Source organism: Malassezia sympodialis, genomic scaffold (assembly GCF_000349305.1).
Source record: "Malassezia sympodialis ATCC 42132 genomic scaffold, msy_sf_11, whole genome shotgun sequence".
Classification (NCBI taxonomy): Eukaryota; Fungi; Basidiomycota; class Malasseziomycetes; order Malasseziales; family Malasseziaceae; genus Malassezia; species Malassezia sympodialis.
In genome coordinates, this window is record NW_017387809.1 from 73,595 (window position 1) to 101,065 (window position 27,471).

General features: G+C 65.4%; 11 protein-coding genes and 2 pseudogenes across 13 annotated transcripts; 8 read left to right on the forward strand and 5 right to left on the reverse strand.

Annotated features, from left to right (window-relative positions):
* Nucleotides 1-21: 21 nt before the first annotated feature.
* MSY001_2341 (uncharacterized protein) lies at nt 22-3,306 on the forward strand (the record flags this gene model as incomplete). Its single annotated transcript, XM_018884188.1, has 1 exon — nt 22-3,306. The coding sequence occupies one exon, from the start codon at nt 22-24 to the stop codon at nt 3,304-3,306; it is 3,285 nt and encodes a 1,094-aa protein (XP_018740873.1).
* A 1,015-nt stretch (nt 3,307-4,321) lies between these two features.
* MSY001_2342 lies at nt 4,322-5,222 on the forward strand (annotated as a pseudogene). The gene is given in 2 exon segments: nt 4,322-5,143; nt 5,157-5,222. Coding segments are annotated over 2 exon segments (888 nt in total).
* A 28-nt stretch (nt 5,223-5,250) lies between these two features.
* Nucleotides 5,251-6,345, forward strand: MSY001_2343 (uncharacterized protein; the record flags this gene model as incomplete). The annotated part of the gene is made up of 1 exon (XM_018884189.1): nt 5,251-6,345. The coding sequence occupies one exon, from the start codon at nt 5,251-5,253 to the stop codon at nt 6,343-6,345; it is 1,095 nt and encodes a 364-aa protein (XP_018740874.1).
* Nucleotides 6,346-6,423: 78 nt separating this feature from the next.
* On the reverse strand, nt 6,424-7,861 carry MSY001_2344 (uncharacterized protein; the record flags this gene model as incomplete). The annotated part of the gene is made up of 5 exons (XM_018884190.1): nt 6,424-6,457; nt 6,516-6,810; nt 6,834-7,297; nt 7,321-7,775; nt 7,799-7,861. The coding sequence occupies 5 exons, from the start codon at nt 7,859-7,861 to the stop codon at nt 6,424-6,426; spliced, it is 1,311 nt and encodes a 436-aa protein (XP_018740875.1).
* Nucleotides 7,862-7,925: 64 nt separating this feature from the next.
* Nucleotides 7,926-10,925, reverse strand: MSY001_2345 (uncharacterized protein; the record flags this gene model as incomplete). The annotated part of the gene is made up of 6 exons (XM_018884191.1): nt 7,926-9,512; nt 9,536-9,702; nt 9,819-10,214; nt 10,238-10,669; nt 10,692-10,764; nt 10,788-10,925. 6 exons carry the CDS (start codon nt 10,923-10,925, stop codon nt 7,926-7,928), a joined length of 2,793 nt encoding a protein of 930 aa, XP_018740876.1.
* A 95-nt stretch (nt 10,926-11,020) lies between these two features.
* MSY001_2346 (uncharacterized protein) lies at nt 11,021-14,116 on the forward strand (the record flags this gene model as incomplete). The annotated part of the gene is made up of 2 exons (XM_018884192.1): nt 11,021-13,685; nt 13,872-14,116. The coding sequence occupies 2 exons, from the start codon at nt 11,021-11,023 to the stop codon at nt 14,114-14,116; spliced, it is 2,910 nt and encodes a 969-aa protein (XP_018740877.1).
* Nucleotides 14,117-14,530: 414 nt separating this feature from the next.
* MSY001_2347 (uncharacterized protein) lies at nt 14,531-18,991 on the forward strand (the record flags this gene model as incomplete). Its single annotated transcript, XM_018884193.1, has 2 exons — nt 14,531-15,132; nt 15,160-18,991. The coding sequence occupies 2 exons, from the start codon at nt 14,531-14,533 to the stop codon at nt 18,989-18,991; spliced, it is 4,434 nt and encodes a 1,477-aa protein (XP_018740878.1).
* A 12-nt stretch (nt 18,992-19,003) lies between these two features.
* On the forward strand, nt 19,004-20,457 carry MSY001_2348 (uncharacterized protein; the record flags this gene model as incomplete). The annotated part of the gene is made up of 2 exons (XM_018884194.1): nt 19,004-19,116; nt 19,197-20,457. The coding sequence occupies 2 exons, from the start codon at nt 19,004-19,006 to the stop codon at nt 20,455-20,457; spliced, it is 1,374 nt and encodes a 457-aa protein (XP_018740879.1).
* MSY001_2349 (uncharacterized protein) lies at nt 20,454-22,645 on the reverse strand (the record flags this gene model as incomplete). Its single annotated transcript, XM_018884195.1, has 3 exons — nt 20,454-21,375; nt 21,516-22,514; nt 22,542-22,645. The coding sequence occupies 3 exons, from the start codon at nt 22,643-22,645 to the stop codon at nt 20,454-20,456; spliced, it is 2,025 nt and encodes a 674-aa protein (XP_018740880.1).
* Nucleotides 22,646-24,129: 1,484 nt separating this feature from the next.
* MSY001_2350 (uncharacterized protein) lies at nt 24,130-24,576 on the reverse strand (the record flags this gene model as incomplete). Its single annotated transcript, XM_018884196.1, has 1 exon — nt 24,130-24,576. The coding sequence occupies one exon, from the start codon at nt 24,574-24,576 to the stop codon at nt 24,130-24,132; it is 447 nt and encodes a 148-aa protein (XP_018740881.1).
* Nucleotides 24,577-24,841: 265 nt separating this feature from the next.
* On the forward strand, nt 24,842-25,405 carry MSY001_2351 (uncharacterized protein; the record flags this gene model as incomplete). Its single annotated transcript, XM_018884198.1, has 3 exons — nt 24,842-24,995; nt 25,058-25,270; nt 25,308-25,405. The coding sequence occupies 3 exons, from the start codon at nt 24,842-24,844 to the stop codon at nt 25,403-25,405; spliced, it is 465 nt and encodes a 154-aa protein (XP_018740882.1).
* Nucleotides 25,406-25,738: 333 nt separating this feature from the next.
* MSY001_2352 (uncharacterized protein) lies at nt 25,739-26,411 on the reverse strand (the record flags this gene model as incomplete). The annotated part of the gene is made up of 2 exons (XM_018884199.1): nt 25,739-26,366; nt 26,395-26,411. 2 exons carry the CDS (start codon nt 26,409-26,411, stop codon nt 25,739-25,741), a joined length of 645 nt encoding a protein of 214 aa, XP_018740883.1.
* A 161-nt stretch (nt 26,412-26,572) lies between these two features.
* On the forward strand, nt 26,573-27,471 carry MSY001_2353 (annotated as a pseudogene). The gene is made up of 2 exons: nt 26,573-26,771; nt 26,798-27,471. Coding segments are annotated over exons 1-2 (873 nt in total).

The window sequence follows — 27,471 nt, forward strand, 5'->3', positions numbered from 1 at the left end:
GTCAGAGCTCACCCTCCACCTATGACGACGCGCGCGCCGCCACCGCCGCCCGCCGCGCCGCCCGCGCTGCGGGCGTGGCTCAGCGGCGCGGCCACACTCACGGGCGATCGCGATGCCGAGCACGCGCTCAAGCCCCTTGCGCGCGGCACACCTGCGCCGCAGCGCATGGCGCACACGCTGGCGCATCGCCTCGCATGGTTCGACGCGCTGGGCCTGGCCAAGACGGCTCTGCCCGAGCTGCTCACGCCCGCGGACGACGTCGCGCGCCTCCAGCGGCGCACCGGATGGTGCGCGTGGACGTGTGCCGAGGCCCTGCACGCGCTGCTGTGCGAGACGTCGGCGCCGCTCGGCGCGAAGGACGCGCGTACGCTCGAGACGCTCCTGTCCCTTGCCTTTGCGTGGCTTGTCGTCCCGAGCGTCGCGCAGTGGGACGCGGCTCTGGCGTCTAGCATCGAGGCTGACACTGCCGACGTCGGCGGCACCGTGGCCACTGTGCTTGTGCCGTTCGTGGCAGCCATCGCGCGCGAACGCACACGGACGGACGTGGCGGCGCGCATGCATCGCCTCTATGACGTCGATATGCTCCGCGTGCTGCTTCGCGCTGCGTACACGGACAACGCGTTGCGCGACACAGCGCAGGTGGCCCTCGATGCGCTTCTCGGCGCGTGGCCCACGATCCAGGGCCTCTCGGCGCTGCGTCGAGCGCCGCAACCCAGCGCCCTCGGCGCGAGTGGCGGGCGATGCCCGCCGTTTGTGCGCGAGCACGCCGCGCGCCTCTGCACACAGCTCCTCCTGCGTGCCGACGGTGTGCGCGCCTTTTTCCTCGGCATGCTGGGGGCGAGTGAGGACGACCTGCTGCGCGGCGATCTCGGCGACGAGCTGACGGAGGGCGATGCCCTCTTCCAGCGCCTCGACGGCGTCGCTAGGCTCCTGTGTGCGCCGCCCAAGGATATGGCCCGCGCCCCGTACTATGCCACCATGGTGCCGAACCTGCTGCGTGTGCTCGACCCTGTCGCGCCGCCCCCTACGACGCCCGTGCACGGCGTGCACCGCCGTGCAGCTGCCTTTACGCTGGCGCGCATGCATGAGCGCGACGCGGCCAGCGTGCTGGACGCCCTGCGCGTGCCGATCCATGATGCCCTTTCGCGCCCCGCGCCGCCCGCGGACGTCGACCGTGCGCTGCGCCTGCTCAGCGCGCTCGTCACGCTGTCGCCGCCCACGCCCGACTGGATCCACGCGCTGTGTACGCCGCTGGCCGGCGCGCTCCTTGCGATCGATACCCTGCTCATGCAGCCGGCGCCCGGTCCGGGCATCGTGGCCGCCGACGCCGCGCCTCCGCCTCGTACGTGGCTGGCAGCGCAGACGCGCGACATCCTGCATACGTGGCTGAGGCTCGTGCCGGACGAGACGCTGAGCACGGCGCTGGACCGTGCCATGTCCGACAGCCTGCGTCCCGACGCCCTTCGGTGGACCGAGACGCCAGACGGCGTGACATGCGCGCGCGCGCGCGCGGCGCCCGACACGGCTGACCCACTGGACGCCCTCCTTGCGCAGAGCGAAGCGCTCTCGCTCGGCGAGGTGGTGCGTCGCCACGACACCGAGGCGCTCGACACACCGGCGCCGGTCCCACGCGATCTCGCACGTGTATTGCGCCTCCCCATCGACCCAGCGCGCATCGCGCAGCAGCTGCAGGCAGCGGGGCGCAGCGCGGCGGGCCGGGCCCTTCTCATGGCGCGCATGACCGCGTACCGCGGCACCGTCAGCGCCGCCGCTGCGGGCGTCGGTGGTGCCGCGGATCCTACGCGGGACTCGCTTGTGCACTTGTACGTTGTGCTGCAGCTGCTCGAGGCGCTAGGGCCCGCGCTCCTGGACGGCGACGTGGACCAGGCGCTGCCCTTCGTCGAGCTGGCCCTCGGCGTGCACAGCGACGAAGAGACGGGCGAGCCGGAGCTGACGCAGACCGCACTGCAGCTGTTGCTTGCGCTGCTCGAGCGGCACGCGCAGCTGACGCCCCAGACGGCGCCGCTCCTGGCCGTGCTCGCCGCGCAGGTGGAGCGCCTGCGCGATGCCCCGGACAGCGAGACGCGCGCGCTCGCGCAGGAGGCGGCCGTCGTGCTTATGGCGCGCGCGCAGGCGCCCGCGGCACAGACGGCCGCGCGCGAGGCGCCGGCGTACCAGGCCGTGTACCAAGAGGCGCTCAGGCACCTGCAGGACCCGATTTTGCCGGTGCGCGCGCACGGGCTGCACTTGCTCATGCAGCTGGTCGCGACGGACCGGCGGCACCACCCCGTGTGCTATGGCGATGTGCTCGATCCCGCGCTCGTGCCTGCGATTTTCGATCTGCTTCTGCAGGCCCTCCAGGACGACGAGAGTTTCCTGTACCTGAATGCGGTGCAGGGCCTCGCGCACATGGCCGTGACATGGCGCACGACCGTGCTCACGCAGCTGCTCGCCGTGTATGTGGGCGGCGACAAGACGCAGGACAGTGTGGCGCGTGCGCTGCAGAGCGCCGAGCCGCTCTCTGCGCGCGCGACGGATGCGCGACTGCGGATCGGCGAGGCCCTCCTCCAGGTGCTGCAGCATCTGGGCGAGGCGGCTGTGCCGGATTTGCCGCGCATCACCGGGCCGCTCCTCACCGCCGTGCGCCAGCCACGCTGGCCCGCGACGCTGCGCAGCTCGTTCCTCTCGATTCTCGGCACGTGTGTGGAGCTCGCGCCGCTCGCTCTGGCCGCGGACGGCACGTCCGTGGCCCTCCTGTCCCTGTGCACGGAATTGCTCACGCTCACGTCGGAGCGGCGCGGTGTACGCAGGCGGCCCAAGGTCCGCGCGACGCGCGTGGGCCGCGACGAGGCAGGGCGGACGATGGAGCGCCTCGTGGACGACAGTGACTCGGACGAGGCGGCCGATCGGGCGGAGCGCGAGGCGACGAGCGGCACGGATCCAGACCCACAGCGCCCGCAGCTGCGTCGCAGTGCGCTCCTGCTGCTTGCGCTGCTTGTGCGCGGCACGAGGCACCAGCTGGAAGAGACGCAGGAGAAGCAAGCAGCCGATACCGACGCGCCTCTTACCGCGCTGCGCCTCCCGGGCGGCGGTGTCCTGCCCGATGTGCGTGCGGGCCACGCGGCGGCGCGGACGCCCCAGGACCCCCTCCTTGTGACGCCTGCTGCGCTTGCGCCCGTCGCGCCCGTGCTGCAGTATGTGGCCGATGAGGATGTCGACCTGATCGTGCGGCAGCAAGCGCGTGATGCGCTGGACGAGGTGCGTGCCTTGGAGCTCGCGTGGGTGCAGGCCTCGCTAGTCACGTAGGGGGCCCATGCGGCAGGTGGAGGCCTGCCAGCCGTGTCGTCATGCCATCGACGGCGCCGGGGGGCGCGGGCCTCGTGGAGGCGCCGACGGGCGCCGCCATGGATGCACGCCACTGCCGCCTGATGGGCCCTATCGGCATTGCGACGCAAGTGCTTATGGGTGTGGTCGTGCTGGCTACGCTCTTGTACAAGCGGCACCGCGAGCGCCCGCGGCGCGCGTGGCGGACATGGGCGCTCGATGTGTCCAAGCAGCTGACGGGCCAGGGCATGGTGCACATGCTGAATGTCATGTGTAGTGCGGTCGGCCTATCGCACACGCGCCGTAATCCATGCTCGCTGTACTTTTTGAATATATTGCTCGACTCCACGCTCGGCCTCTTTGTGCTGTACGGCGTGCTGCACGGCGCCACGCGCGTCATGGAGGACGTCGGGCATCTGCGAGGCTTTGTCTCGGGTGAGTACTACCCGGCGGGCGAGCCAGGCCGCCCGCCGCCGAGCGTGCTCCAGTGCTGGCTGCGGCAGACGGGCGTGTATCTACTGGGCCTTGCGCTGATGAAGGCGCTCGTCCTTCTCATTCTCGCATGGCTACCGTTCCTCGTGGCGTTTGGCAGCTGGCTGCTCAGCCTCTTTGGCACGCACCGCGCGCTGCAGGTCGTGTTTGTCATGGCACTCTTTCCTATGGCGATGAACATGCTCCAGTTCTGGCTCATTGACTCTATGCTCCTGTACCGCCCCCGCAGCATGGAGGCCTATATGCCGCTGCCGCTGCCCACGGTGCAGCCGCGCGCGCCTGCTGGCGACGGGGAGGCGCCGGCGGCCGAAGCGCCCCGCCCGTAGTTGATACCCTGCACCGCACGTGCGCACCGTGCAGGCTCCACATGGGCGCTCCGTGCTCGTTCCTGCAGCGGGTTGTCACCGACCATGTCGACGCCTGGGCTGAACATTCCTCACTGCTGGTACGTAAGTGTTCTAACGCGCAGGGGACACCGTGGTGTACGCTATGCGCGCTGACACAGGCCTCTGCCGAGTTTCCCGAAAACACGCTGCGCTCCTTTGAGCAGGCCATCAAGGACGGCTCGGAGGGCATCGAGAGCGACGTCCACATTACGGCCGACGATGTGATTGTCATGTTCCACGACACGACGCTGGACCGCACGACCAACGGCAAGGGACTGATCACGGCGCGCAACTACTTCGGCGCCGACGGCCTCGAGCATGTGCGCACGCTCAAGGAGCCCGTGCAGCAGATCCCGACGTTCAAGGAGCTGTGCACGCTGCTGATGGAGCCGGAGAACCGCCACGTCTCGCTGAACGTCGACATCAAGCCGAACAACGACCCTGAGCGCCTATTCCGCATCATGGGCGAGGTCGTGCACCAGTTCCCGAACTACGAGAACGACCTCGCGCCGCGCCTGATCCTCGGCCTGTGGCACCCCAAGTTCATTCAGCCGGCCAAGCACCACGTGCCTATGCTGCGCCGCGCACACATCGGTGCGTCGCCCGCGGACGCCGTCAAGTACTTCTGGAACGACTGCGACGCGTTCTCGATTCGTTTCCCCTCACTTGTGGGTGCCGAGGGCCAGGCGTTCCTGCGAAAGGCCCGCGAGGCCAACAAGGACGTGATGGTGTGGACAGTCAACCGCAAGGACGAAATGGTCGAGGCTGCGCGGTACGGCGTCAAGGCGATTCTGACGGACTACACCGCCGACCTGCACAAGCTGCGCGACGAAATGAAGGGTACGTCCGCATACTCACCCAGTCGACTTCGACGCGGTCCACCGCCAGAACGTCAGTCCCTGGTTCTCTTGGGCATCACTGCGCTACTACGCACCCGCCGTGTACACGTACCAGCGCGCCTGCCGCTTCGAGGTCGAGCGCCACGCAGGCGAGTCGTTCGACGGCGCGCGCCTGGCATAAGCACGTGATAGCTCATAGACCCACCTCCATGGCGCACGGACATCGGTGGGTGCTGGTCGTGGCGGCCCTCGTCGGCGCGCTGTGCATACCGGCGCTGGCCGCGCCGGCCGCAATCACGCAGCCGCCTGCGATGGCACCGTGGCTTATGCGCCACCCGCGGCCCGTGGTCGTGTGGCACGGCCTCGGCGATGCGGCGCACTCCGACTGGATGGAGCGCACCAAGCAGGAGCTCGAGGCCATGCACCCCGGCATCTTTGTGTATGTGGTTGCACTGCAGCCAAGCGTATGGAGTGATCGGCGTGCGAGTTTCTGGGGCCATGTCCCGACGCAGGTCGAGCAGGTCCATGCACAGCTGCAGGGCGTGCCAGAGCTCCAGCACGGCTTCGATGCCGTCGGCTTCTCCCAGGGCGGCCAGTTCCTGCGCGCGTACGTGGAGCGATTCAACGATCCGCCTGTGCGGCGCCTCCTCACGTTTGGCTCGCAGCACATGGGCATCACCGACCTCCCGGCGTGTGGGCCGCACGATCCTGTGTGTCACACCGTGCACAGTGCCCTCGCGACGCACGTATACTCGGACTATGCGCAGCGACACATTGTCACGGCCCAGTACTTTCGGGACACGCGCACACCGGAGCAGTTTGCGCAGTACCATGCCAAGAACTCGTTCCTCCATGACATCAACAACGAGGGACCGCACAAGAATGCCACGTACAAGGCACACATGCTCCAGCTCGAGTCGTTCGTCATGATCCAGTTTACGGACGAAGCCACCGTGATCCCTTCGAACTCGTCGTGGTTCGAAGCGTTCCCTGATCCAGAGCCGGACGCGCCGCCAGCGCTAACCACCGTGCCGCTCCGAGAGAGCCAGCTGTACCGCGACGACTGGATCGGACTACGCGAGCTCGACCGACGTGGCGCCCTCGTCTTTGGTACCTGCGCAGGTGCACACATGCACCTGTCGGACGAGTGCCGCACGGCGACATGGGGCCGCTTCCTGGGCCCACCGCCCCTGCGCGACGAGCTCCGCCGGGCCCTGCCGCGCTTCCCCCTCGTGTATGTCCTTGTGGTGTGCATGGTGGTCTATGTACGGCTGCGATTTACGAGGCGGGTGCAGCTGCCTTAGGCGCGCGCGGCGCCTTGTGCCATGGCCGCAGCGCACGGCCAAGACCAGCTTGGAAAGCGAGGAGGCCCAGGGCCACGATCACATGGTAGTGCCACAACATGGCCCTGTAGCCCTGCAGCGAGCCACGCAGTGTGAGTGTGAAGAAAGGAATGACCACATAGTTGACCGACGAGATCGTGCACACCATCGACACGACCGAGTACAGCACCTGCACCGTGGTGTACTGCTTCCACGTCGACGGCGTCGGGTCGGGCATGCGGGGGTTCGCGAAGAAGATCGGACGCACCGACTTGCGCAGCAGGCGCGCGAGCCACTGGCACATCGCTGCGAGAAGGAACGCCAGGTAGTAGCCCGGCGCAATGCCGTGCCAGATGGCACTCGTGAGGAAGGTGCCAAACACACTGCCAAAGCCCGGCTTGTGCGGCCCGGCGAGGCGCTTGTACACAGACTCGCGCAGCCAGACGTCTGCGTAAGTAGGGCATACGTACTTGTATTGGCGTTCCACGCGTCAAGCAGCTCCTTCCAGTTGTGACTGAGCTCGATGCGCCTCACATAGACGTTCTTGCAGCGCGTCCACGTCGCGCGCTGCGTCGTAGAGTCGACGCCGTTGTACGCCAGACCTGACAGAATGCAGCCGGCGTTCGAGAGCGACCACACGCCGTAGAAACGGAAGCGCGCGACGAGACCGGCAATCTGCAGGAAAACGAGGCGGTACCAGAACGGGCGCGTTTGCAGCTCGTCGGCCACATTCGCGAGACGCTCAAAGTCGTAGTACGCCGACAAGGACGTCATCAGCACAAGCGCGATACCGGCCGTGAGGAGCTCCTTGAACGCCTCGCGCCAGCGGGAGACCGGCACGCCGCGGTACGGCGCATACAGCGTGCCATTCGCCCACTGCTGGTAATCACGGAAACGCGATGACGGCCCTACGAGCACGCCAGGGAAGTAAAAGCTGCGTTAATGCACACCACGTACCAATAGCCTAAGAACTCGAGCAGGCTCGGCATGGTCATCACACGGTCCCGCATCTGCACCTCGTCCAGCTGCTTGTCGGTGCGCAGCTGACCGTCGTAGCAGTTCCACGCGAACGACGTGAGATTCATCACAAGCACCATCTGCATGGACGAAATCTCCATCGTGGTAACCGGCACCTGCCCGAACTCGCGCATGCAGTGGGTGTAGAGCATGTGGCTCATCGCACCGACAAGCACGATCCACGGCATGTACTTGCGGCCGCCAATACGGAAGCGCACAATTCCGTACGTGAGGAAGCACGCCGCCAGCAGATGCATCACACCGCCGTACAGACGCAGAATGCCCAGCAGGAAAAAGGCCGAGACACCCAGGTTCATGCAGTGGCGCATCCACGGCGCGGGTAGGTGCGGCAGGATGGGGCTCAGCACAAAGGACAGGAGCAGCGCAATCGCAATCTGGTATAAGTGGCACAGCGCACCTTGGCATAGTCAGTCGGCAGGCCCAGCGAGGCGCCGATTGCCTCGAAAAAGCGCTGCAGCATGGGAGTGTCAAGGAGACCCAGATCGGCCGAAGAGCACGGGCCAGGCCCGCTCCGCTATGAACGGCTAGAACGTGCCGCCGAGGCTCTTGGCCGCGTCGGAGGCAGAGAGGCGGCCCCACCGCCCGTCCTGCGTCGTGCGCCGGAACAGCATGGACGGGAACGAGGGTGGCTCCGGCGCTGGTGCGGGGGACTCGGCACGCACCGGTGGCTCAGGCTCCGCTTCAGGCTCGGCGGGCGCAGGCTCGGGCGCAGGCTCGGGCGCAGGCTCGGCGGGCGCAGCGCCTTCGGCGACCGCGGCGGCCTCCGGCGCCGGCGCCTCCGTCTCGAGTTCCTTGCTGCGCTGGTCCGCATCGTCGTCGGGAGGCAGCTCGCGCCCCATCATTCGCGCGGCCGCCCGCTGCGCCGGTGTGATCTTGCGCCGCGTGCGCTCGCCCTGCTGCACGAGCGCCTCGACGTCCTGCGTCAGCTGACGCGACTCTTCGTCAAAGTGTGCCAGCATCTCGGCGAGGCGGCGGTCGACGATGGCACTGAGGCGCACGTGTTCGCGGAGCACGCGCTGTAAATCATGGTGCGTCTGCACGCTGTGCCGCTGGAGACTCTCGCGCATCGCGCGGCTTACCTGTGCGAGGTACTTGTCCAGCAGATCAGCATGGTGCTGCGCCTCATGCACCTCGGCAATCGCCGCTTCCACGCGGTCAGGGCGTATTGTTTTGGCGAATTGAAGCTGCTCCGCCTCGTGCTGCTTCGTCGCAATCACTTTGTGGGCCAAGGTAGACTCCACGACCATAGCTGTGCGCTCCTGGAGGCACTGCCGCACCGTGCGCATGCTCAGCTCATGGTACTCGATCACATCGCCTAGGGTCACCTGGTCCGCCCACATTTGCTCCTCGGACAGCTGCACCATCTGCTGCAGCATGGCCTTGGCATCGCGCAGCGTGCGAGGCAGCTGCAGGCGCGCTGACACGGGCCGCGTCTCCTCCAGCATCGCGAGGCCCGGCAGCTTGGCCATCACATCGCGCAGCGCCGTGTCGACGCCCTGCCGCGCCTGCGTCACCGCCGCGCTCGCGCGCGCCACGTCGCCCAGCTGCGTCTCGAGGCGCGTAACCTCGCCACGTGCCGCTGCGAGCGTTTCGTCAGGGTCCGACACGGTGACAGGCGATGCACTGGCCAGCAACGGCGGAACGAGTGCGGCTGGCGCGTTGCTAGGCGCCGCGCGCCGCCCACGCGGCACGCCAAGTTCCAGCGGGTCGTCCACGAGTAGGAGCGAGCCATCCAGCACCTGCGCCAGCGACTGGATATACGACTGTGTGCGCGCCGCTTGGCGCGCGAGGCCGGCTGGCGCTGTATCGTCCAGGGGCAGCGGCTCGTAGCTGTAGTCGGCTTCCACAAACCGCACCGTCTCGCGGTGCATGCACAGCGCCATCTCGCCCGAGACGCACGCAAACCAGTGTGCGACCAGATGCTGCAGCTCGGGGCCCCCGTCCGTGTCGTCGACCGTCGGCACCCGCAGCATCCATGGCGTCGGCAGTGGGAGCGCAGGGACAATCACCGACGGACTCGTGAGTGCGAGAGCGGCCGCGTAGAGCGCGAGCTCTCCGTACGTGCGCTCCACGTTGTCGTACTGCGGGCGGTGGAAGCTGGGAATATTCGTCTGCGTCAGTAGCGACAACGCACTCGACAGCGGAAGCGCACGCGCAGCGGCGGCGTGGCGAGAAGCTCAACGCGGTCCATGGTGAGTGACCAGGACGGGCGTGCTGGGCGGCTCGACGGTGCATCCTCCGTCTTCGGCGGCGGCGCCGGCGCACGCGCGTCCGACGATTCCATCCGGCGGGGCGAGGAGACTGTGGAGGTCTATGGCAGCGAGGACAGGGCCCCTGTTTCGTCGGCGTCCCATTCGCTCAGCAGCAGGGTGCCGTCGGTGGAGGCAGAGACGACTGTGTCAGCGCCGCCAACGTACAGATCGGCTCGTGGGGATGGAAGTCGATGGCTGTGCATGTGCCGCGGTGGCCGGGGAGCTGGGTGAGAGGCGCAGCGTACCTTGAATACAAGTGTGCCTTTTTCGACACTGCGTCAGCCTCGTGTACGTACTTCCACAAGTTCGCCGTGTGGTCAGCGCCGCCACAGCCGGCCCACTCGCCGTCGGGCGACCATGCGGCCTTGAGCAGCAGATGCTCGAACCCGCTGGGCATGCCGGTGAGCGTGCGCACGAGGCGCGGATGCGTCTTTACGCCCGGCGCCGGCGGTGGCGCGAATGGGCGCACGTCCCATACGCGCACCGTGTTGTCCAGCGCGGACGACAGGAGGTGCGTGCCAGCAGGTGACAAGGAGAGCGAGGCGACTGTGTCGGTGTGGCCTGTGTCAATAGGGTGCACGTACCGAGTAGCGACGACTGTCGAGACGCTGTCGCGCAGTCCATCACGTGGATCGCATTGTCGACGCCGCCGACAAACAGCTGCGTGCCGTCGTCGCTGAACTCGACGCAGGTCACAGGGTATCCGAGCTCGATCGAGGCGACGGGGTAGCGCGAGTCCGGCGCCCAGAACAGGACGCGCCCGTCGTCAGACGCGGACGCCCAGCGCCCGCCCGCGCGAGTGCACGCGACGCTGTTGACAATGCCTCGGTGCCCGCGGAGACGGCGGACGCGCTCGCCTGTTGCACTGTTCCACAGCACAATCGTGCTGTCCGCCGAGCCTGAGAGCAGCAGGCGCTCGGCGCCGCTGCCGGGCACCCACGCGAGGCACGTCACGGCGGCCTTGTGGCCCGCGAGCTGCCCAATGTTGCGGTGCTCGCCAAAGGTTTCCCATAGCGCTGCGTTAGCGTAACGGCGTACAAATCGTGTGGTCCGCCGAGGCGGCCGCGATGGTCTGGCCGTCCGGCGCAAACTGGACATCGAGCACGTCGGCCTAGGGTTAGCGGGGCTGCGTACCGTATGGGCCTCGGTGAGCGCCATGACCGGCGACGCCAGACTGCGCGTGCGGTCTTCGCGCGATATGAGCGCATTTCGTGTGCGCTTCGACAGCACCATCTCGCCGCCCAGCGGGGGCGACTTGCGCTTGTCCGCCATGGTGGACAGGCAGCGACGGCCGCCAGGGCCGTGTGGACATCCATGCTGACTCAGCAGAACGCCACCGGCGAGTGGCGGCCGCTCGTACGCACGCTATGCCGCCGCGCCAGGCGTTTGCGTCGCAGAACCTGCGGTGCTGCACGCTCATCGGGCATGTAGATCATGGCAAGTCGTCGTATGCCGACTCTCTGCTTGCTGCGAACGGGATCATCTCGTCGCGCGCGGCCGGCCAGATCCGGTACCTCGACAGCCGCGAAGACGAGCAGGAGCGGGGCATCACCATGGAAGCCAGCGCTGTCTCGCTCACATTCAAGCTGCGCCAGCGGCAGGAGGACGGGAGTGTAGGCCAGATCGAGGACTATACGCTCAATCTCATTGATACACCCGGCCACGTCGATTTTTCGTCCGAGGTGTCGACGGCGGCGCGCCTGTGTGATGGCGCGCTGGTCATTGTCGATGTCGTCGAGGGCGTGTGCACGCAGACGGTCTCGGTACTTCGCCAGGCGTGGCTTGATGGGCTGCGCACCGTGCTCGTGGTGAACAAGATGGACCGCCTGATCACCGAGCTGAAGCTCACGCCCACCGAGGCGCACCACCGCGTGCTGCAGCTGGTCGAGCAGGTCAATGCGGTCATCGGTGGCTTTTACGCTGCAGAGCGCATGGAGCAGGACCAGCGCGGACAGGACGCGCCGGAAGACGACGAGCTGTACTTTGATCCGCCGCGCGGCAACGTGATTTTTGCGAGCGCCATCGACCAGTGGGCCTTCCGACTGGAGCGCTTCTCGACCATGTACGCCCAAAAGCTTGGGATCAGTGAGAGCCACATCCGCGGCTTCCTGTGGGGGCACTACTACCTCGATCCCAAGACCAAACGCGTGCTCACCAAGAAGCAGCACGACAAGGACAAGCGCAACCTGAAACCCATGTTTGTGCAGTTTGTCCTCGACAATATCTGGAGCGTGTACCAGCACACGGTCATCGAGCGGAATCAGGAGCGGATCGACAAGATCATCGCGACGCTCGGCCTCTCGATCCACGCACGCGACCTGCGGTCGAAGGAGCCCGCGACGCTCATGCAGGCGATCCTGAGCCAGTGGCTCCCGCTCTCCGCGTGCACGTTTGCCGCGGTCGTGCGGTGCCTCCCGGCGCCGAGTGAAGCGCAGCGCGAGCGTGTGCCGCGCATGATCCGCCCGGATCTCAGCTTCTTTGCGTCGCAGGACGAACTGGCCCCGACCAACGACCTGGAGCGCGACCTGTTCGAGTCGCGCTCCGGCCCGGACGCATACACGGTCGCCTATGTGAGCAAGATGTTTGCGGTGCGCCACGAGGACATGCCTGAGAACAAGCGTGTGCAGCTCACGGCGGAGCAGATGCGCGAGCGCGGTCGGCTCCGGCGCGAGGCGATGGCGTCGACGGGTGCCGAGGCTGCGCCGACCACGGACGAGGCACCTGCTCCGCCTGCTGACGATGCGGACGAGCCGTGTGAGGTCCTGCTTGGCTTTGCGCGCCTATACAGTGGCCAGCTGCGCGTGGGCGATACGCTGTACGCCCTACTGCCCAAGTACGACCCGTCCCTCGGTCTCCACGATGCGGCCAACGCGCCGTTCGTACGCGAGGTGCGCATGACGCATCTGTACATGATGATGGGCCGCGACCTGCTGGCAGTGCAGCGGGTGCCGGCCGGCAATGTGTTCGCGGTGCGAGGTCTCGACGGAGCTGTCCTGCGCAACGGTACCCTGCTACGAGCCCCCGGTGGGGATGCACCGACACTCACGGTGAACTTGGCCGGCGTGCGCAACACGACCGCGCCCATGGTGCGTGTCGCGCTGGAGCCGCGCCATGCCGCGGATATGCCGCGCCTGGCTGAGGGTCTCCAGCTGCTGAACCAGGCCGATCCGTGCGTCCAAGTTGTGGTGCAGGACAATGGCGAGCACTGCCTCGTGGCGGCGGGTGAGCTGCACCTCGAGCGGTGCCTGCGGGACTTGCGCGAGCGCTTCGCGCGGTGTGACATCCAGGTGTCGCCTCCCCTCGTTCCGTTCCGCGAGACATGCGTCAAGGCCGCCGATATGGCGCCGCCCAAGACGAGCGGTGCGCCGCGCGGTACGGTGCACGGAACAGCGCTGCAGGGCGCCGTGCACTTTACGCTGCGCGTCGTGCCCCTGCCCCAGCGCGCCACTGACTTCCTCGTGGTGAATGGCCCGACGATCCGCCGCCTGCAGCGCCGGGGGCGCCGCGACGACGACGACGACGACGACGTGGAGCCCGTGCAACCGCAGGACCATGACGACGAGGAGGTCCGTCGCGTGCCTGCGAGCCAGTTCCACGATGCGTGGCGGAGCGTGCTGCAGCAGGCGGGGGGCGAGTGGCCCGGCCTGGCGGACGCCGTGTGTGCGTGGGGCCCGAAGCACGTGGGTCCGAACGTGCTGCTGGACCCTGCGCAGGTGCTGCGACGCGTGCGAGCGCCGGACGCGGACGCCGGCAGCGAGGCGCGCGGCGAACGGGAGCTGAGCGATGCGATCGAGGCGGGCTTCCAGCTCGCGATGGGCGCTGGCCCGCTGTGTGCGGAGCCAGTGCAGGGCCTGGCTGTGTGTGTCGAGGACGTGCACGTCGACGAGGCGCGGCTGGGCGATGCGCGCACGAAGCTATCGCAGCTTGCGTCGACGCTGATCTCGAGCGTGCGCGAGGCGTGTCGACAGGGCCTGCTGGACTGGTCGCCCCGCCTGATGCTCGCCATGTACGCATGTGATATCCAGACGCCACGTACGTTGTGCTACTAACATCAGCGTCTGCGCAGGGCAAAGTACATGCTGTGCTCGCGCGGCGGCGCGCGCAGATTGTCTCGGAAGAAATCCGCGAGGGCACGCTGTTCTTTACGATCCGCGCGCTGCTACCTGTTGTCGAGTCGTTTGGGCTGGCCGATGGTGCGTACCGCTCGCTCACCTCCAGAAATGTGGAAGCGCACATCTGGCGCGGCCAGTGCGCAGCTGACCATGGCCGGGTTCCGCCTGTACGACCAGGATCCGTTCTGGGTGCCCCGCACCGACGAGGAGCTGGAGGATCTTGGCGAAAAGGGCGACCGCGACAACACGGCCAAGCGCTACATGAACCTCGTGCGCAAACGCAAGGGCTTGCGCACCGATCAGCGCCTGGTGGTGTCCGCTGAGAAGCAGCGCACGCTCAAGTCGACATAGCGTGGAGGCCATAGAGCGCACGCGCTGCATTGCACGCGCCCCGGCATTGGCGCGCAGGCACGCTGACTCAGCGTCAGCGTCTGACGCGTGCTTCGCGTCGACGTCTTCACGGGTTGTACGCGCCGCTGCTCCGTCGTCTTCCAGGCCGCCTCGAGCGCTATGCCCAAGGCCACGCTCCTGGACTCGATCCTTGGTCGCCCGTCCCAGACCTATGCGGGGTCCGGAGCGTATGGCGGCGATATTGTGGCATCGTCGCGTGCTCCGTCCGAAGTGGGCAGCGCGTCGCAAGCAGGCAGCGCTCTTCGCAGCCCATCTACGCGAGGCTACGGGGCGTCCCGCTCGAACACATCGCGGGCGCGCCGCAGCCGCCACCCATCCATGTCAGACGCACATACCCTCGTGCCGGACACGAACATGGTGAACCCGTTTTCCCGCTGGTGGGAAGAGCGCTCACAGGCCGACTCGAGCGCGGGCGCGCGTGGCAGGGAGCTGGCAGAGCCAGCCACCCATGCCCGCGCGCCGCCAGCGCAGGACAGCAGCGATTGGCAGGCATGGCTGCGCTCGTTTGAGCAGCGCCGCGAGACGCCGCGAGGCAGTGTCTCGCCGCCATCGCAGCTGTACGTCCCTCTGACGCAGGACGAGTCGGGGCTCGACATGTCTGAAATGGGCTATGCCCTCACGCAGGATGTGCACGATCCGTCGCCGCTCCGCTCGGTGCACGAGGAGGACGAGTCGTTCGGCACGATGCGCTTCTCGTCGACGCCGCCGGTCACGAGCGCAAGTCGTCTGCCCACACTCGCGCTGCCCGCCGAGACGGTGGGCCGCACAAGCCCCGTTTTCTCGGCGCCCAAGCCGAGCGTGAAGCGGCCGCTGCGCACGCTACGCGAGCCCGCACGCAGCACGCAGCCCGGCGACGCGTTCGAGGCGCTGCCCGACGAGGAGCTCGCGCGTCTCTCGTGGGATGCCCTGTACCTCGCGGACGGCGGCCTGGTCCAGACCTCGCCTACCAAGCCGACGTATGCCGAGCCCACTGTCCCGGCGAGCCCCCCTCAGCCGTCTCCAGAGCGCGCGCCCTCGGTGCAGGAGCGCGCGCCCTCGGCGCAGGAGCGTGCGCCGCCGCCGCCGCGCGCCGAGCCTGAGCTACGCGCACCGACGACGCGCGCGACGCGCCCCGTGCTGGAGCCGTCGCCCGTGTTCCGCGAGCCGGCGTACGACCTGGGTGCGTCGCGGCGGCGACGCGTCGAAGGCCTCTTGCGTCCGCTGCAGGACCACCGCCTGTCGACCCTCTCCGTGTCCGAGTCCGTGCGCGAGGAGCTGAGCCCCGACGTTGCGCCCTGGACGGCCCATGCCAGTGTGCTTGGCCACCTGGAGCGCAGCGAGCTGCACGGCACCGCGGAAGGCCTCCCGCCCACGCCGACAGAGAGCAGCGCCATGCCGCTCCCCGTGACGCCGTCCGCCGCGCCGCCTGCCGCCACGACGCCGAATCATGCCACGACGCGGCGCATGCTCGATCGGCCACGCCACCGCGGCCCCCGGCCCACGGCCCTGGGCGGCATCCAGATCGCCCATGGCACACTCCCGGCTCCTACGCCCGGCCACACGCCGCGGCGCAGCGTATCAGACCAGGCCGCGCTGCGGTCCGCGCCGCCTGTGCCGTCCATGCCGCCGCTTCGTCACGTGTCGGATACACGCGTCGCGCGCGACGCGCAGTCATGGACGGACGAGGACCTGCCAGAGGATACCCTGCCTGCCGAGAGCGGGGGCACGAAAGAGGCGCCGCGTGTGGGCGACGATGTGTATACGCCGCCGCCGCCAGCGGAGCGTGACAGGCGAGAGCCGGCGCCTGCGCTCCGCACCGAGGGCGCGTGGTCCTTCGCGGCACCCGCGGCGGAGCTGCGTGCTGCTCTGGACACAGCGTCGCCCCGTCCTGCGTTGTCCATATCCCCCTCCAAGGCGATACCGACGTCACCGATCCCCGGACTCGCTCCGCCGCTCACGACGCAGGGGAGCCTGACAGCGAGCCCCTCTGCGGCTCAAGCCGCTCCAGTCCAGCGCGAGGAGCCCGTGCACACGTACCAGGTGTACGATGCTGACAGCATTGCACCGTCTCACGACGTGCCGGCGCCACCGATGCCCACGGAGCCGACGCTGCCCTACCTCGCGGTCACGCCTGCGCGCCCGGCGGCGCCTGTCGCGTGGTCCCCCGGTGCTGCGCCAGCAGTGAGCGCACCCCTCTCGCCGGTGCGTGCGCCAGAGTCTGGCGCTGCCATGTCCCCGTGGTCGCACTCACCGGAACGCTACGGGTCGAGCCCTTCGGCGCCGCTGAGCCCGTATGCTATGCGCCAGCCGGCGCCGCCCACACAGCCTACTACGCGGCCTGTGCACCAGCCAGCGCCAGCCCCGGTACATCCTGCCAGGGGCCAAGCATCCATGGCCTCGCCGTCGGCTCCATCGCACACGGCCCCCTCGCATGGGCCGACGCGCATGGCGCCTCCGTCGGGTCCGTTGCAGACGGCTCACTCGTTGGGTCCGTCGCAGATGGCTTCTCCATCGGGCCCGTCGCACTCTTCACCGTCGTATGGTCCAACGCGCATGGCTCCCCCGACGGGTCCTTCACACGCCGCCCCACCCTCGGCTCCATCGTACATGGCCTCTCCGTCGAGCCCATCGCCCATGGCACCCCCGTATGGTCCCATGCGCATGGCTCCCACGGGTCCGGCGCAGATGGCTCCCCCGTCAGGTCCATCGCACATGGCTCCCTCGTATGGCCCGACGCGCGTGGCTCCCACGGGTCCATCACAGATGGCTCCCCCGTCGGCTCCGTCGCACATGGCTCCCGCGGCTCCGTCACAGATGGCTCCCACGGCTCCGCCGCACATGGCTCCCCCGTCGGCTCCATCGCACATGGCTCCCTCGTATGGTCCGACGCGCATGGCTCCCACGGGTCCGGCACATATGGATCACCCGCCGGGTCCGGCGCACATGCCTCCCTCGTACGGGCCGGCGCGCATGGCTGCCTCGCCTGGCCCAGTGCCGATGCGCCAGCTGAATGTGACGCCTGCCTATGCCGGTCCCGTATCGCCTACCTATGCTGGTCCTGTGTCGCCTACCTATGCTGGGCCTATGTCGCCCGGCTATGCTGGTCCCGCGTCGCCTTCCTACGCGGGTCCCGTGTCGCCTGGTGCGTGGGTCCGGCCAGGTGCTGCGCCGATGCCAGGGTGGGGCCCCGGCGCTGTGGTGCCATCGCGTGTGCATATGGTGAATCCTGTGCGTATTGCTCCGCCGCGTGCCGAGCTCATGGCGCCATCGGAGCGCGATCCTGCGCAGGTCATGTCGATGCGTCGCGTGAGTTCTACGCCCGATGTGAGTCGCTTCCGGTACGGCGCCATGTCCGATACCGGCAGCATGATGCCCTCGCGCGATGCACGCGCTTTTTTATCGCCTGACGTGGCGCGCCGCGCACGAACCGGCGCCGACTCGGACGCAAACAGTATGACGACAAACATGCGGGCCAACACACCCATGGGGCGCACAGAGCCCTCGCTCGCAGACTCGACGTCGGTGCTCGGCATGTCGACGGCTGCGGCGATGAAAAAGGCGCCGCTCGGTGCCTCCACGAACCAGTACCTGGGCCTGTCGTCCGATGCATCGGGTCCAGCGGTGGGCGACTCGGGCAGCACACGATCGCCGCCCAGCAGCAGCGGGCGCGGCGGTGGCCTGCACGGGCGTCTGCGGCCGGCAGATGACTTGGTGCGTTCGCGGCCTACGATGGCTGCCGTGCAAGTCACGGGCGTGGGCTCGGCGAGTGCTGGTATGGGGGGCCGTCTGCAACGCCGCGTATCGACGAACCAGCTGAGCCGCCAACGACTTGATGTAAATGCGCCGTCGATGGAGCCGCAGGGCCCGACCGGCTCCATCTCGCTGGTGCCGAACATGGCGTCGCCGCGCAAGGTGGGGTCTACGCAGGTGATTGTGCAGGTGATTGCTGTGGCGATTGACCGGGTGGACCGCGCGCTGGTCGCAGAGAAGCTGCACAGCGAAAGCGGCTCGGTGCTGGTGCCCGGCCGCAGCTTCTGTGGCCGCATTGTCGAGATGGGCTGGGACGTCAAGAAGCTGCGCATGGGGGACATGGTGTTTGGCCTCCAGGACCTGAAGAAAGGCGGCGCGCTGGCCGAGTTTCTGTGCGTGGACCAGGACCTGGTCGCCAGCGCGCCCGAAGGCCGGCTGAGCGCAGAGCAGATATGCGCGCTGCCCGCGACCGGCATCATGGTCCACCAAATCATCCAGGAACACTGCGTGACGCTGCCGCGTGGCGCACGTGTGCTCATTCTGCAGGCGCACGACAATATGGGCCTGCTGGCCATGCAGGAGGCATCGCGCCTTGGCCTCGTGATTGTCGCGCAGGTGCCGACGCAGGCGGCCGACGCCGTAAGCATCTGCCGTGCGAATGGCGCCTCAGAGGTGGTCACTGGCGAGCCGCTCTGGTCGATCAACCTGCTGCATGAGTCGAGTTTCCAGCTCGTGATCGATACGATCGGTGGACGCGCCATTTACGACGCGTGTCGCCGCGTGCTCGCCAACCAAGGGCAGTTTGTCACCTGCTATGGTGACGGCAATGGCCTCCCAAATCCGACGCACCGCTCGCATCTCCGCAGCCTCCGCCGCTCCTTCTTCCGAAAAGACCGCAAGGTGCTCGGGTACGAGTGGGTCGGCATCGACGCAAGTGCGGACCACCGCGCCGCGCTCGAGTCAATCAAGACAGCCGCACAGCGCGGCGCTATTAGCCCTCGCATCCAGTCGGTGTTGCCGCTGGAAGACGCCTTCCGCGCTTTTAGCAGCGACGACGACGGCGTCGTCGTCGTCCGTGTGACGTAGCTTCCTCCACCTATGCTCCTCTCCCCTGGCACGCGCGTCGCGCGGCGCGGCGACACGGCCACCGTCGCGTACGTTGGCCCTCTGCCACCGCACGAGGGGACATGGTACGGCGTCGTGTGGGACCGGTTCGAGCGCGGTCAGCACGACGGGGTAGGGCCAGATGGGACACGCCACTTTAGCTGGTAAGCGACCACCACTAACGCAGTGCGCCACGCCAGGGCTCGTTCCTCCCGGCCTCGGCGCGCCTCGACACGGGCGTATCGTTTGTGGATGCCATGGCCCAAAAGTACGGCACCGGCCCCGAGGTACGTGCGCTCTCGGTAGCGAGCTTGGTGGGCGCGCCGCCCCCGCCCGCCCTGGCGGATGCCTCGTGCGTGTACGTACGCTGTGCATACCCGGACGGCGCCACAGGGCCCATGCCGTACACGCATCTCGGGACCATCGACCTCTCGCGCTCCCTGCTGGCCGACTGGGACGAGGTCGCGCGGATCGCTGCGCCTCTGCCACTGCATACGCTCGTCCTGCAGCAAGTGCGCCTCCGCCGCGCCATGCAGGTGCCTGCCGCCTTTGCGCAGCTCAAGTGCCTGCACTTGAATGATACCCGTACTGACTGGGCGCAGGCCCTCGTCCTGGGGCACGCGATGCCTGCGCTGACGACGCTGCAGCTCGCGCACAACGGGATAGAGGCGCTTGGTCCCTCGCAGGACGCAGGCGCAGCGTTTCCGTGCCTCACGTCGCTGCACCTGGGCGGCAACCGCTTGCGCAGCAGCGAAGATCTAGGCGCAGCGCTCCAGTCGATCGCGTCGCTGCGTCAGCTCCTGCTGAGTGGCAACGAGCTGACCCACATCACGCCCATGGCACGCCCCCTGGCGCAGCTGGACGAGGTGCACCTCGCGGACAACCCACTCGAGGCGTCCAGTGTGCCAGTGTTGGAATCGTGGATGGCTGTGCCCTACGCGCTTGTACTGCCGCCGCTCAGGGGCGATGAGGAGGCGACTCGACTGTGGGCTATTGCGCAGCTGCCGCGCCTCGCACGCCTAAATCACACGCCCATCACGCCACACGAGCGCACAGACGCAGAGCGCTACTTTTTGACCATCGCGTCGCCAGACGACCCACGGTATGGTGCGCTGTGTGAGGTGCACGGTGCGCCAGTCCGCGCGGCACCGCGCACGCTGCGCGACAATATGGTGGACCTGCGCTGGGCGCGCGCGGCGCATGCGCCGGCCGTGGCTGACGTGCCCGCCCTCCGTGCACAGGCGCAGCAGCTGTCGATGCTGGCCACGACACCCGTGCGGTCCGTGCTGCGTCATGTGGCCAGAGCTTGCGCGGCGCCTCGCACCGCGTCCTTGTGGGCCGTCTTGGCCGCTGAGCCCGAGCCACTGGTCGTCGCCATGGACGATGGCTGGCAGGACCTTGCGTGGTATGGAGTGCAGTCAGGCGACCTCGTCGTACTTGTAGACTAGTCCAAAGGTTCTACAGTTGGAATGCTCGCATGGCAAGAGGGCGCGCCGCCAGCCTGGAGCCACTCGGCTAACAGCGCCGCGGAGGCCGTGCCCATGGGCAGATACGATGAATTTGTCGAGAGCGAAAACATGTGCATGTGTGCCGTCACTTCGTCGGCGCTGTGGGTATCGAGGGGCGTGAAGTGGTGCGCGTAATCTGCTGACGCTGGCGGCACTACAATAAACGTGCGCGGCGGCATACCAGGCAGGCGCGTGTAGAAGCAGTGAAAGGGGATGCAGGCGTCTTGCAGGCGCGCATGCATCCCGCGCTCGTCCCACAAGTGCTGCACAAAGCTTGCGTGCTCAGAAATCCAGCGATACGCTTCGTACATGGGGTCTTTCTGCGTCATGGCTGCCGCCGCCGCTGTGCCTACAGCCGTCACCGCGGCGGTACCGATGCCAACCCACGACGCGGTGGACAGCCGCGAAAATGCGGACGTCTCCCGGTAGCGCGCAGGCAGCAGCATCGAAACGAGACTGCCCCCCACCGGCGCAAGCACTGCGCCGAACTTGAGGGCGGCATCGACGTAGCCATGATAGGTCGACAGCTGGTGCTTGAACACATGCGGATGCACTCCTAGGAATGGCGTGTCGTACGCCACGATCCCACATACGTGGGGCCACATGGGCCGGCCGGCCGGTGTGTTCTTGCGCAATGTAAGCGCGGCGTCCATACAAACGAGGCCGCCCATCGAGTGGCCACACAGTGCAACGATGCAGTGCGTATTATCGCTCGACTCACGCAGAGCCACTTCGGACGTGAGCCACGACAGCAGGCCATCGACAGCCTCTTGCAGCGACCCACGCGTCTCGTACGTAGGGTACACGATCGACGACACTTTTCCCTGGGGATACGTCTCCACAAGAATATGCCGCAGTCTCTCCGGGTACGCTAGAAACGTATGCTCCGCGCTTCCTTTAAATCCATGGACAAACACCAGGAGCAGCTCGTCCGCCACCGGAGACGGCGTCATAAGCGACTACAACCGCGCTATGTCATATGGCGGCCCTCCACCCACTTGAGCCCCGCGCGCACGGCCGCCCGAGCGGCCACCTTTTCCATCACGAGCCGGCCCCAGCTCATGCGCAGCGAGTGCATGGGCGTGATGAATTTGTGCAGGTAGACGACAGCATGAGCTGCGTCACATTTGCGCTCGTATTGCACAAAGCCACAGTCCTGCCCGCGGGGGATGTTGACCGACAACACCTTGCCAAGCAAAGGAAAGACCGAGTCAAGGGCAACGTCCGTCGACAGAGACAGTAGACTTCCAATAAACACGGTGGTGTTTTTAGGGTCAAACGCACTCGCACGGTGGGCAGATTGTAGTGCCGACACCAGGCCGGGGTTTGCGCTGGCCTTGCCCCGCGCCTTGCCCTCTTCCAGGAAATGCAGCTCGGTGACCGTGATGCATGTGTGGAGATGAAATTTGCAGTCAGGTCGGCCACAGCACTGGTCCACAGGGCGTCCTGCATCGCGATAGGGGGCTAGCAGAGGCCGTGGCACCGACGCTTGGACCTCTTTCGCGCGTCGGCGCGAAGGCTGCGCACGACGCGGTGCGTGGCGCGCGCCTAGACCTGCGCCTAGGAACGAGCCCTGGGGAGGCGGCTTGGCAGGATTCAGACTTAAGCAAAGCGGTGTCGCTGGCTGGTGCCGCGGTACAAGCACTGAATTCTGCATTTCAACCAGCGCACGGTCGCGGTCCGCTTGCGTGTGCATACGGACAAATGCGTAAGGCGCACGACTAGGCTGAGTCGTGTGAAGCACAATCTTAGTCGAATGAACCTGGAACGGGGCCAGTAAGAGCTTTCGGGGATGGCCGTCCTCGTAGGTCCAGGTGAAGGGCCTCTGGAAGTGCTCGGCCAACTCCTCCTCTGATATATGCGACGCCAGTCCTGCAATATGCAGGCTGGATAGATGATTCATCTCAAAGTCAGCTAATGGCACGTATGGTTTCGAACAGGCGCTGTGCTTGCGGGGAGAGGCGCTCAGCGCCGGATGCGTAGAGCAGAGCACCCACCTGGGGGAGGGTGACCTAGGGGGACACAGCGGCGTGGGGGCAGGCAATACGTGTTGCGATGCCGTGTCCTTGGATTCCATTTCGTTCTCTTGGCTAGGAAGTGCCTCGTTTCCCGGCAGGGAGTCGACCATGCTGGTCAGCCAACGAGGCACCTCATTGTTTGCGTCGGTCTTGGCACTATCGCGACTCGTTGGCCAGGTGTCATCCGGCAGGCTTTGTGCATTAATGGGTTTCCATACATCGTCCATGGGCATGAATAAGAGCGCACTATTGAGCAGCGGGGAAGAGCCCAGGGACATGATTGCGATGGGGACCTAGTCATGAAAGGCGGACTCTTTATACGTTCACCCCAGGCTGCCCTCTCCCACATCGTCAGCATCTGAGTGCATAAGAAACGCCCCATGCAGTATCATTTACTCCATAGATTGAATCTTTTTGGAATGGCAGAAGACGTTGTGACACACATTTGGGCCACAGAGTGGCGAGCATGATAGATCCAGCGCTCATCCAAGCTTAGTGTCAGTGCGCACTCCACATCATGAGAACGGTGCGGATAGCCTGACATGTCACATAGGCCAGCTTATCACGTCCTTTTCACTGCGTGGCACGTTGAGACTGCGCTGGCTCACGAAGGACGACACAGCGCACCTCCAGGCACCCTCCGCCATGGATCCATAGCACGTGATTGTAGATCTCGCGTTCTACCAACCCTGACACGATGTCGAGCCGCGCGTCCGAGATCGAAGAGGATGTGCGTACCGTGATGTACTGATCATTCTAGGCGGCACCCTTTCTTCTGAGATGTGCCGTAACGCGTTCAGAGTTTCGGTAAGTCCCAATATGCATCTCACACTCAGGCACCTTGACGACTTTCAAAGCAAGACCCTGCGCGGGGAACTGAATGTCTACGCTTGGTATGTGCCCTTGCTCTTCTCATGCCAGGCCTACAACAACACTGCGGGAAGTTGCTAATCTTTTATACCTGGTTGACCCCACCCTGTCTCGTCCAATGACGACGCACGACTTCCGCGTTGTATACTTCGATGGCGACAGAGGTCGATATGAGGCTGACAGGCCTGTGTATGGCGTCACCCGGATACCTACCGCAGCTGTAGCATCACTCTTGGCCTCCAAAGAGGGGTCCCTTGATGCGTCGCAAAAGGCCTCAGCGGCCGAGCAGGCTGCATCACGGACTCTCCAGCAACTACGTGTCAGAGACGACACAGTCCTGGAGTGCGCGCTGGATGCAGCGCCGATACCAGGAAGGCGCGAGCGCTCGCCACCCCGGCGCGGGCGGCGCTATCGTTCGTAGTATGGGAAAATTGTGACTTGGCACTATGCTACATAGGCTGTATCACATTTTGGAGTCATGGCCCAAGAAGGCTGAGCATGTTAGTATGGCTCGAAAACGCTGGCAGGTGAAAGAGGAGAGGCGCCTGCAGGTGCACAGCACGAGAAGAACGACCGGTGGTTCAGACAAAATTGATGATTCCGGATAAAGGATTTGTCCTCAAGAGTATCGGTAGAGGGAGTCCTGTTGCGTCATCCTTGCACCACTCCAGTACATCGCCGTTCCTCTTCCACCTGCAATCACACATACCAAAAGAATGGCCTCTTAGGCACGCTGGCTCTTGAAGTACTCGAGGAGCACGTTCAGACCCTCCGAGTCCTCACCGTAGTCGCGAACGACGACGCACGAGCAGCCGACGACCTTACGGGGGTTGCCCTCGCGGTCAATCTTGCACAGGCCAGCCCAGGTGCCGAGGGTCTTGGGGTCAGACACCTTCAGCAGGTTGATGTCGTGCTTGTTGCAAAGAGCCTCAATCAGCTTCAGGTACTCGGCCTCGTTGCAGGTCTCGCACAGCACACACAGGTGAGCCTGGCGACGGTCCAGGGCCTTGGCAGCCTCACGGAGACCACGGGCAAGGCCATCGTGGCAAAGAGCCTTCTTCAGCACCTGCTGAAGAGCGTCCTCAATGCTCATGGTGGTGCTCTGAGGGGCAGGGGCAGCCTCGGTCTCCTCGACCTGGACATCGACGGGGGTCTCCTCAATTTCAGACATGGTTAAAATACGTTAAGTGCTTCTTCGAAAGGACCGCAAAAGCAGTGCCGACTCTGTAGCCGTGTTAGCCTCAGTAAAGACGCCGCCTACGCACCAGCTCTGGGGTGAAGAAGAGACAATGGTGCACGACGCTCCCAAAGCTGGCGTATGGTCACGTGGTTCCGAGATGAAGGATGGTCACGTGTGTGATATAGTTCTGGTGAGCGCCGCAATTCCTTGCCGAGGAAGCTTGGAGGCCGTCGTTTCTAACCGCCTCAACAGCACAATGTCGAACCTTGAGCTTGGTGTGCAGACTGAGAAGGCCTTCCAGAAGCAGCCTCTGTTCCTTAACTCGAAGGTGGCTCGCAAGAGCACCCGTGCCAAGCGGTGGTACAAGGACGTTGGTCTGGGTTTCAAGACCCCCAGCGCCGCCGTGGACGGTACTTACATTGGTGAGTAAGGCGCCGTTGGCGTGTGTGTGAACGCGTACTAACACACTTAGACAAGAAGTGCCCCTGGACTGGTCTCGTGTCGATCCGCGGCCGTCTCCTCAGCGGCAAGGTTGTTTCGACCAAGATGACCCGCACTGTGATTATCCGCCGGGAGTACCTGCACTACGTGCCCAAGTACAACCGTTACGAGCGCCGTCACAAGAACCTGGCTGTGCACGTCTCGCCTGCGTTCCGTGTTGAGGTCGGTGATATTATCGTGGCTGGTATGTTACGAATGTCCGAGACGCGCTAACCCCTCAGGCCAGTGCCGCCCTCTCTCGAAGACCGTCCGTTTCAATGCCCTGAAGGTGATCAAGAATAAGAGCACTGAGCGTGCTAAGGCCTTCAACCGCTTCTAAGCGTGTATTTGATCCAAAAAATGGTTTGTAACTGATGGTGGATGCCACGGATCGCCCGGTCGGTGCCGTTGTTCGCCGAGTCTGGATATTCTGGCGTTCTTTACCCACTACGTGCATAGCTCTATCAGTAACAGAATCGAACCTTTCGAGCCGTAGTCTGTCGTGGCCAGAGACCAACTAGCTACCATGGCAATGGGTGTACGGTTTTTTACTACAATCCGAGCTCCCCTCACTTGAGCCAAGCCCTGGGTAGGTCTATAGACAAGCTGGGTACAAGCGTGCGATCAGCCATGTTGTATTCGGGAATGAAGCAAACCGTTTTTGGCAGCACATTTAGAACAGACGCTGGGGCTTGCCCATGGTCGACTTGATGTGCAGCGACTTGACGTTCTGCCAGTTCTTCTTGAGCAGCGAAATGAGGAAGTTGACAGCCAGCATGATGTTGGCGGTCAGCTGGTCCTCCGTCATCTCTACGTGACCGACGGCCACACCGAGACACAGCACCTTCTTCAGCTGGAACTTGATGGTCGACTTGACGTCGGTCACCTTCTTCTCGAGGTCCTCAGCGTGCGAGACGGGCGAAGGGAACTTGCCGGCCTTCGACAGACCGGGACCAAGCAGACGAGGGATCTGCTTGATCAAAGCGTCCGAGGACAGGAAAGCATCGTACTTCTTCGCCAGCTTCTTGACCAGCTTCTTGTTCTTGTTGAGCTTCTTCAGGTCCTCCACGGTCATGAAGTCGAGCTGAATGAGCTTCGCACGGTCAACATCGGCGGCATCAGCGAGAATGCACAGCGACATGCGCGGGCGAGGGACGTTGGGCAGCTTCACGGTACCGCTGAAACGCTTGTCACGCTGGGGGTCGTAGTTCTTCAGACCGATCTGGAGCTCGACGGTCTCGTTGAAGTTACGCTTCTTCTCTTCCGAGCCCTTGAGAAGGTCACGGACGGACGATCGCACGCTGGACACCTGGATCTTCGACACTGCACCGAGTTAGCGGCCCCATAGCCAAGACTTACTTTGGGAAGGCGGTTGGCAAAGAAAGAGGCGCGCCGCCTTGAAGGAAGAAAGGCCGCCGAAAAATTATCACGTGATATATAGGCGATGGCGCACGAGGGACCTCCACGTCCACGCCGAGGTGGAGCGTGCTCGACGTTGGCGACGACTATGGCTCGCAACCAGGAGAAGGCGCAGTCTATGCTCCACCGTTTCAGGCAGACCCAAGTGCACGAGCTTGGGTTGAACGTGCGGAGTCATGACAGGCGCCCGAAATTAATATCTACTGTGAACAGTGTGCGCGACTGCGACAAGTGGCGCGACGAAGTGATGAGGGAGATTAGTCGGAAAGTGGCTCGCATCCAGGACGGTGCGTGTGAGAAAACTCACAGGCAGAGGGCTTGACAGACTATGAATTGCGTGACTTGAATGATGAGATCAATCACCTATTTCGCGAGAAGGGGCAGTGGGAGCGGCAGATCGCCGCGCTTGGCGGTGCCAATTATCGCAGTGGCGTGCCCCGCATCTTGGACGACCATGGCGAAGAGATCCCAGGTATGCGCGGGTACCGCTACTATGGGCGGGCGCGGGAGCTGCCGGGTGTCAAGGAGCATTTGCGCCCCGCCGAGGCACAGGAAGACAAGGCGGAGGAGTCGGTGAAGGAAAAGCGCATCAAGGCGTACCAGGGACAGCCACCCGCATACTTTGGCAACGAGGACGAGCAGGACGGTGTGCTTCTACGAGAAGAAATGGGCGCGGAGGAACTCGGCTGGTCCGAGGGCTGGCGCCGCGTGGCTGCGACCCTAGAGCTGCCGAGCGACTTTGTGCCGCCTGCGATGCCCCGGCCGCCGCCCGTTCCGTTGGACCTGTCGGCGACTGCACGCAGCGATAAGGCTCAAGATACCCCTGCACTAGGAGCCTCCCTGCTGAGCGCGCTGCCAGCCGAGGAGCTGGTGATGCCCGAAACGGTGACACGCAAAGACATCGAAGCGTATATGCTCCAGGCCAAGAAGGCGGCGCTTCGCCAAGAGTGTACGTGGTGTCTACTAACAGGCAGATCTGGGCGCGTA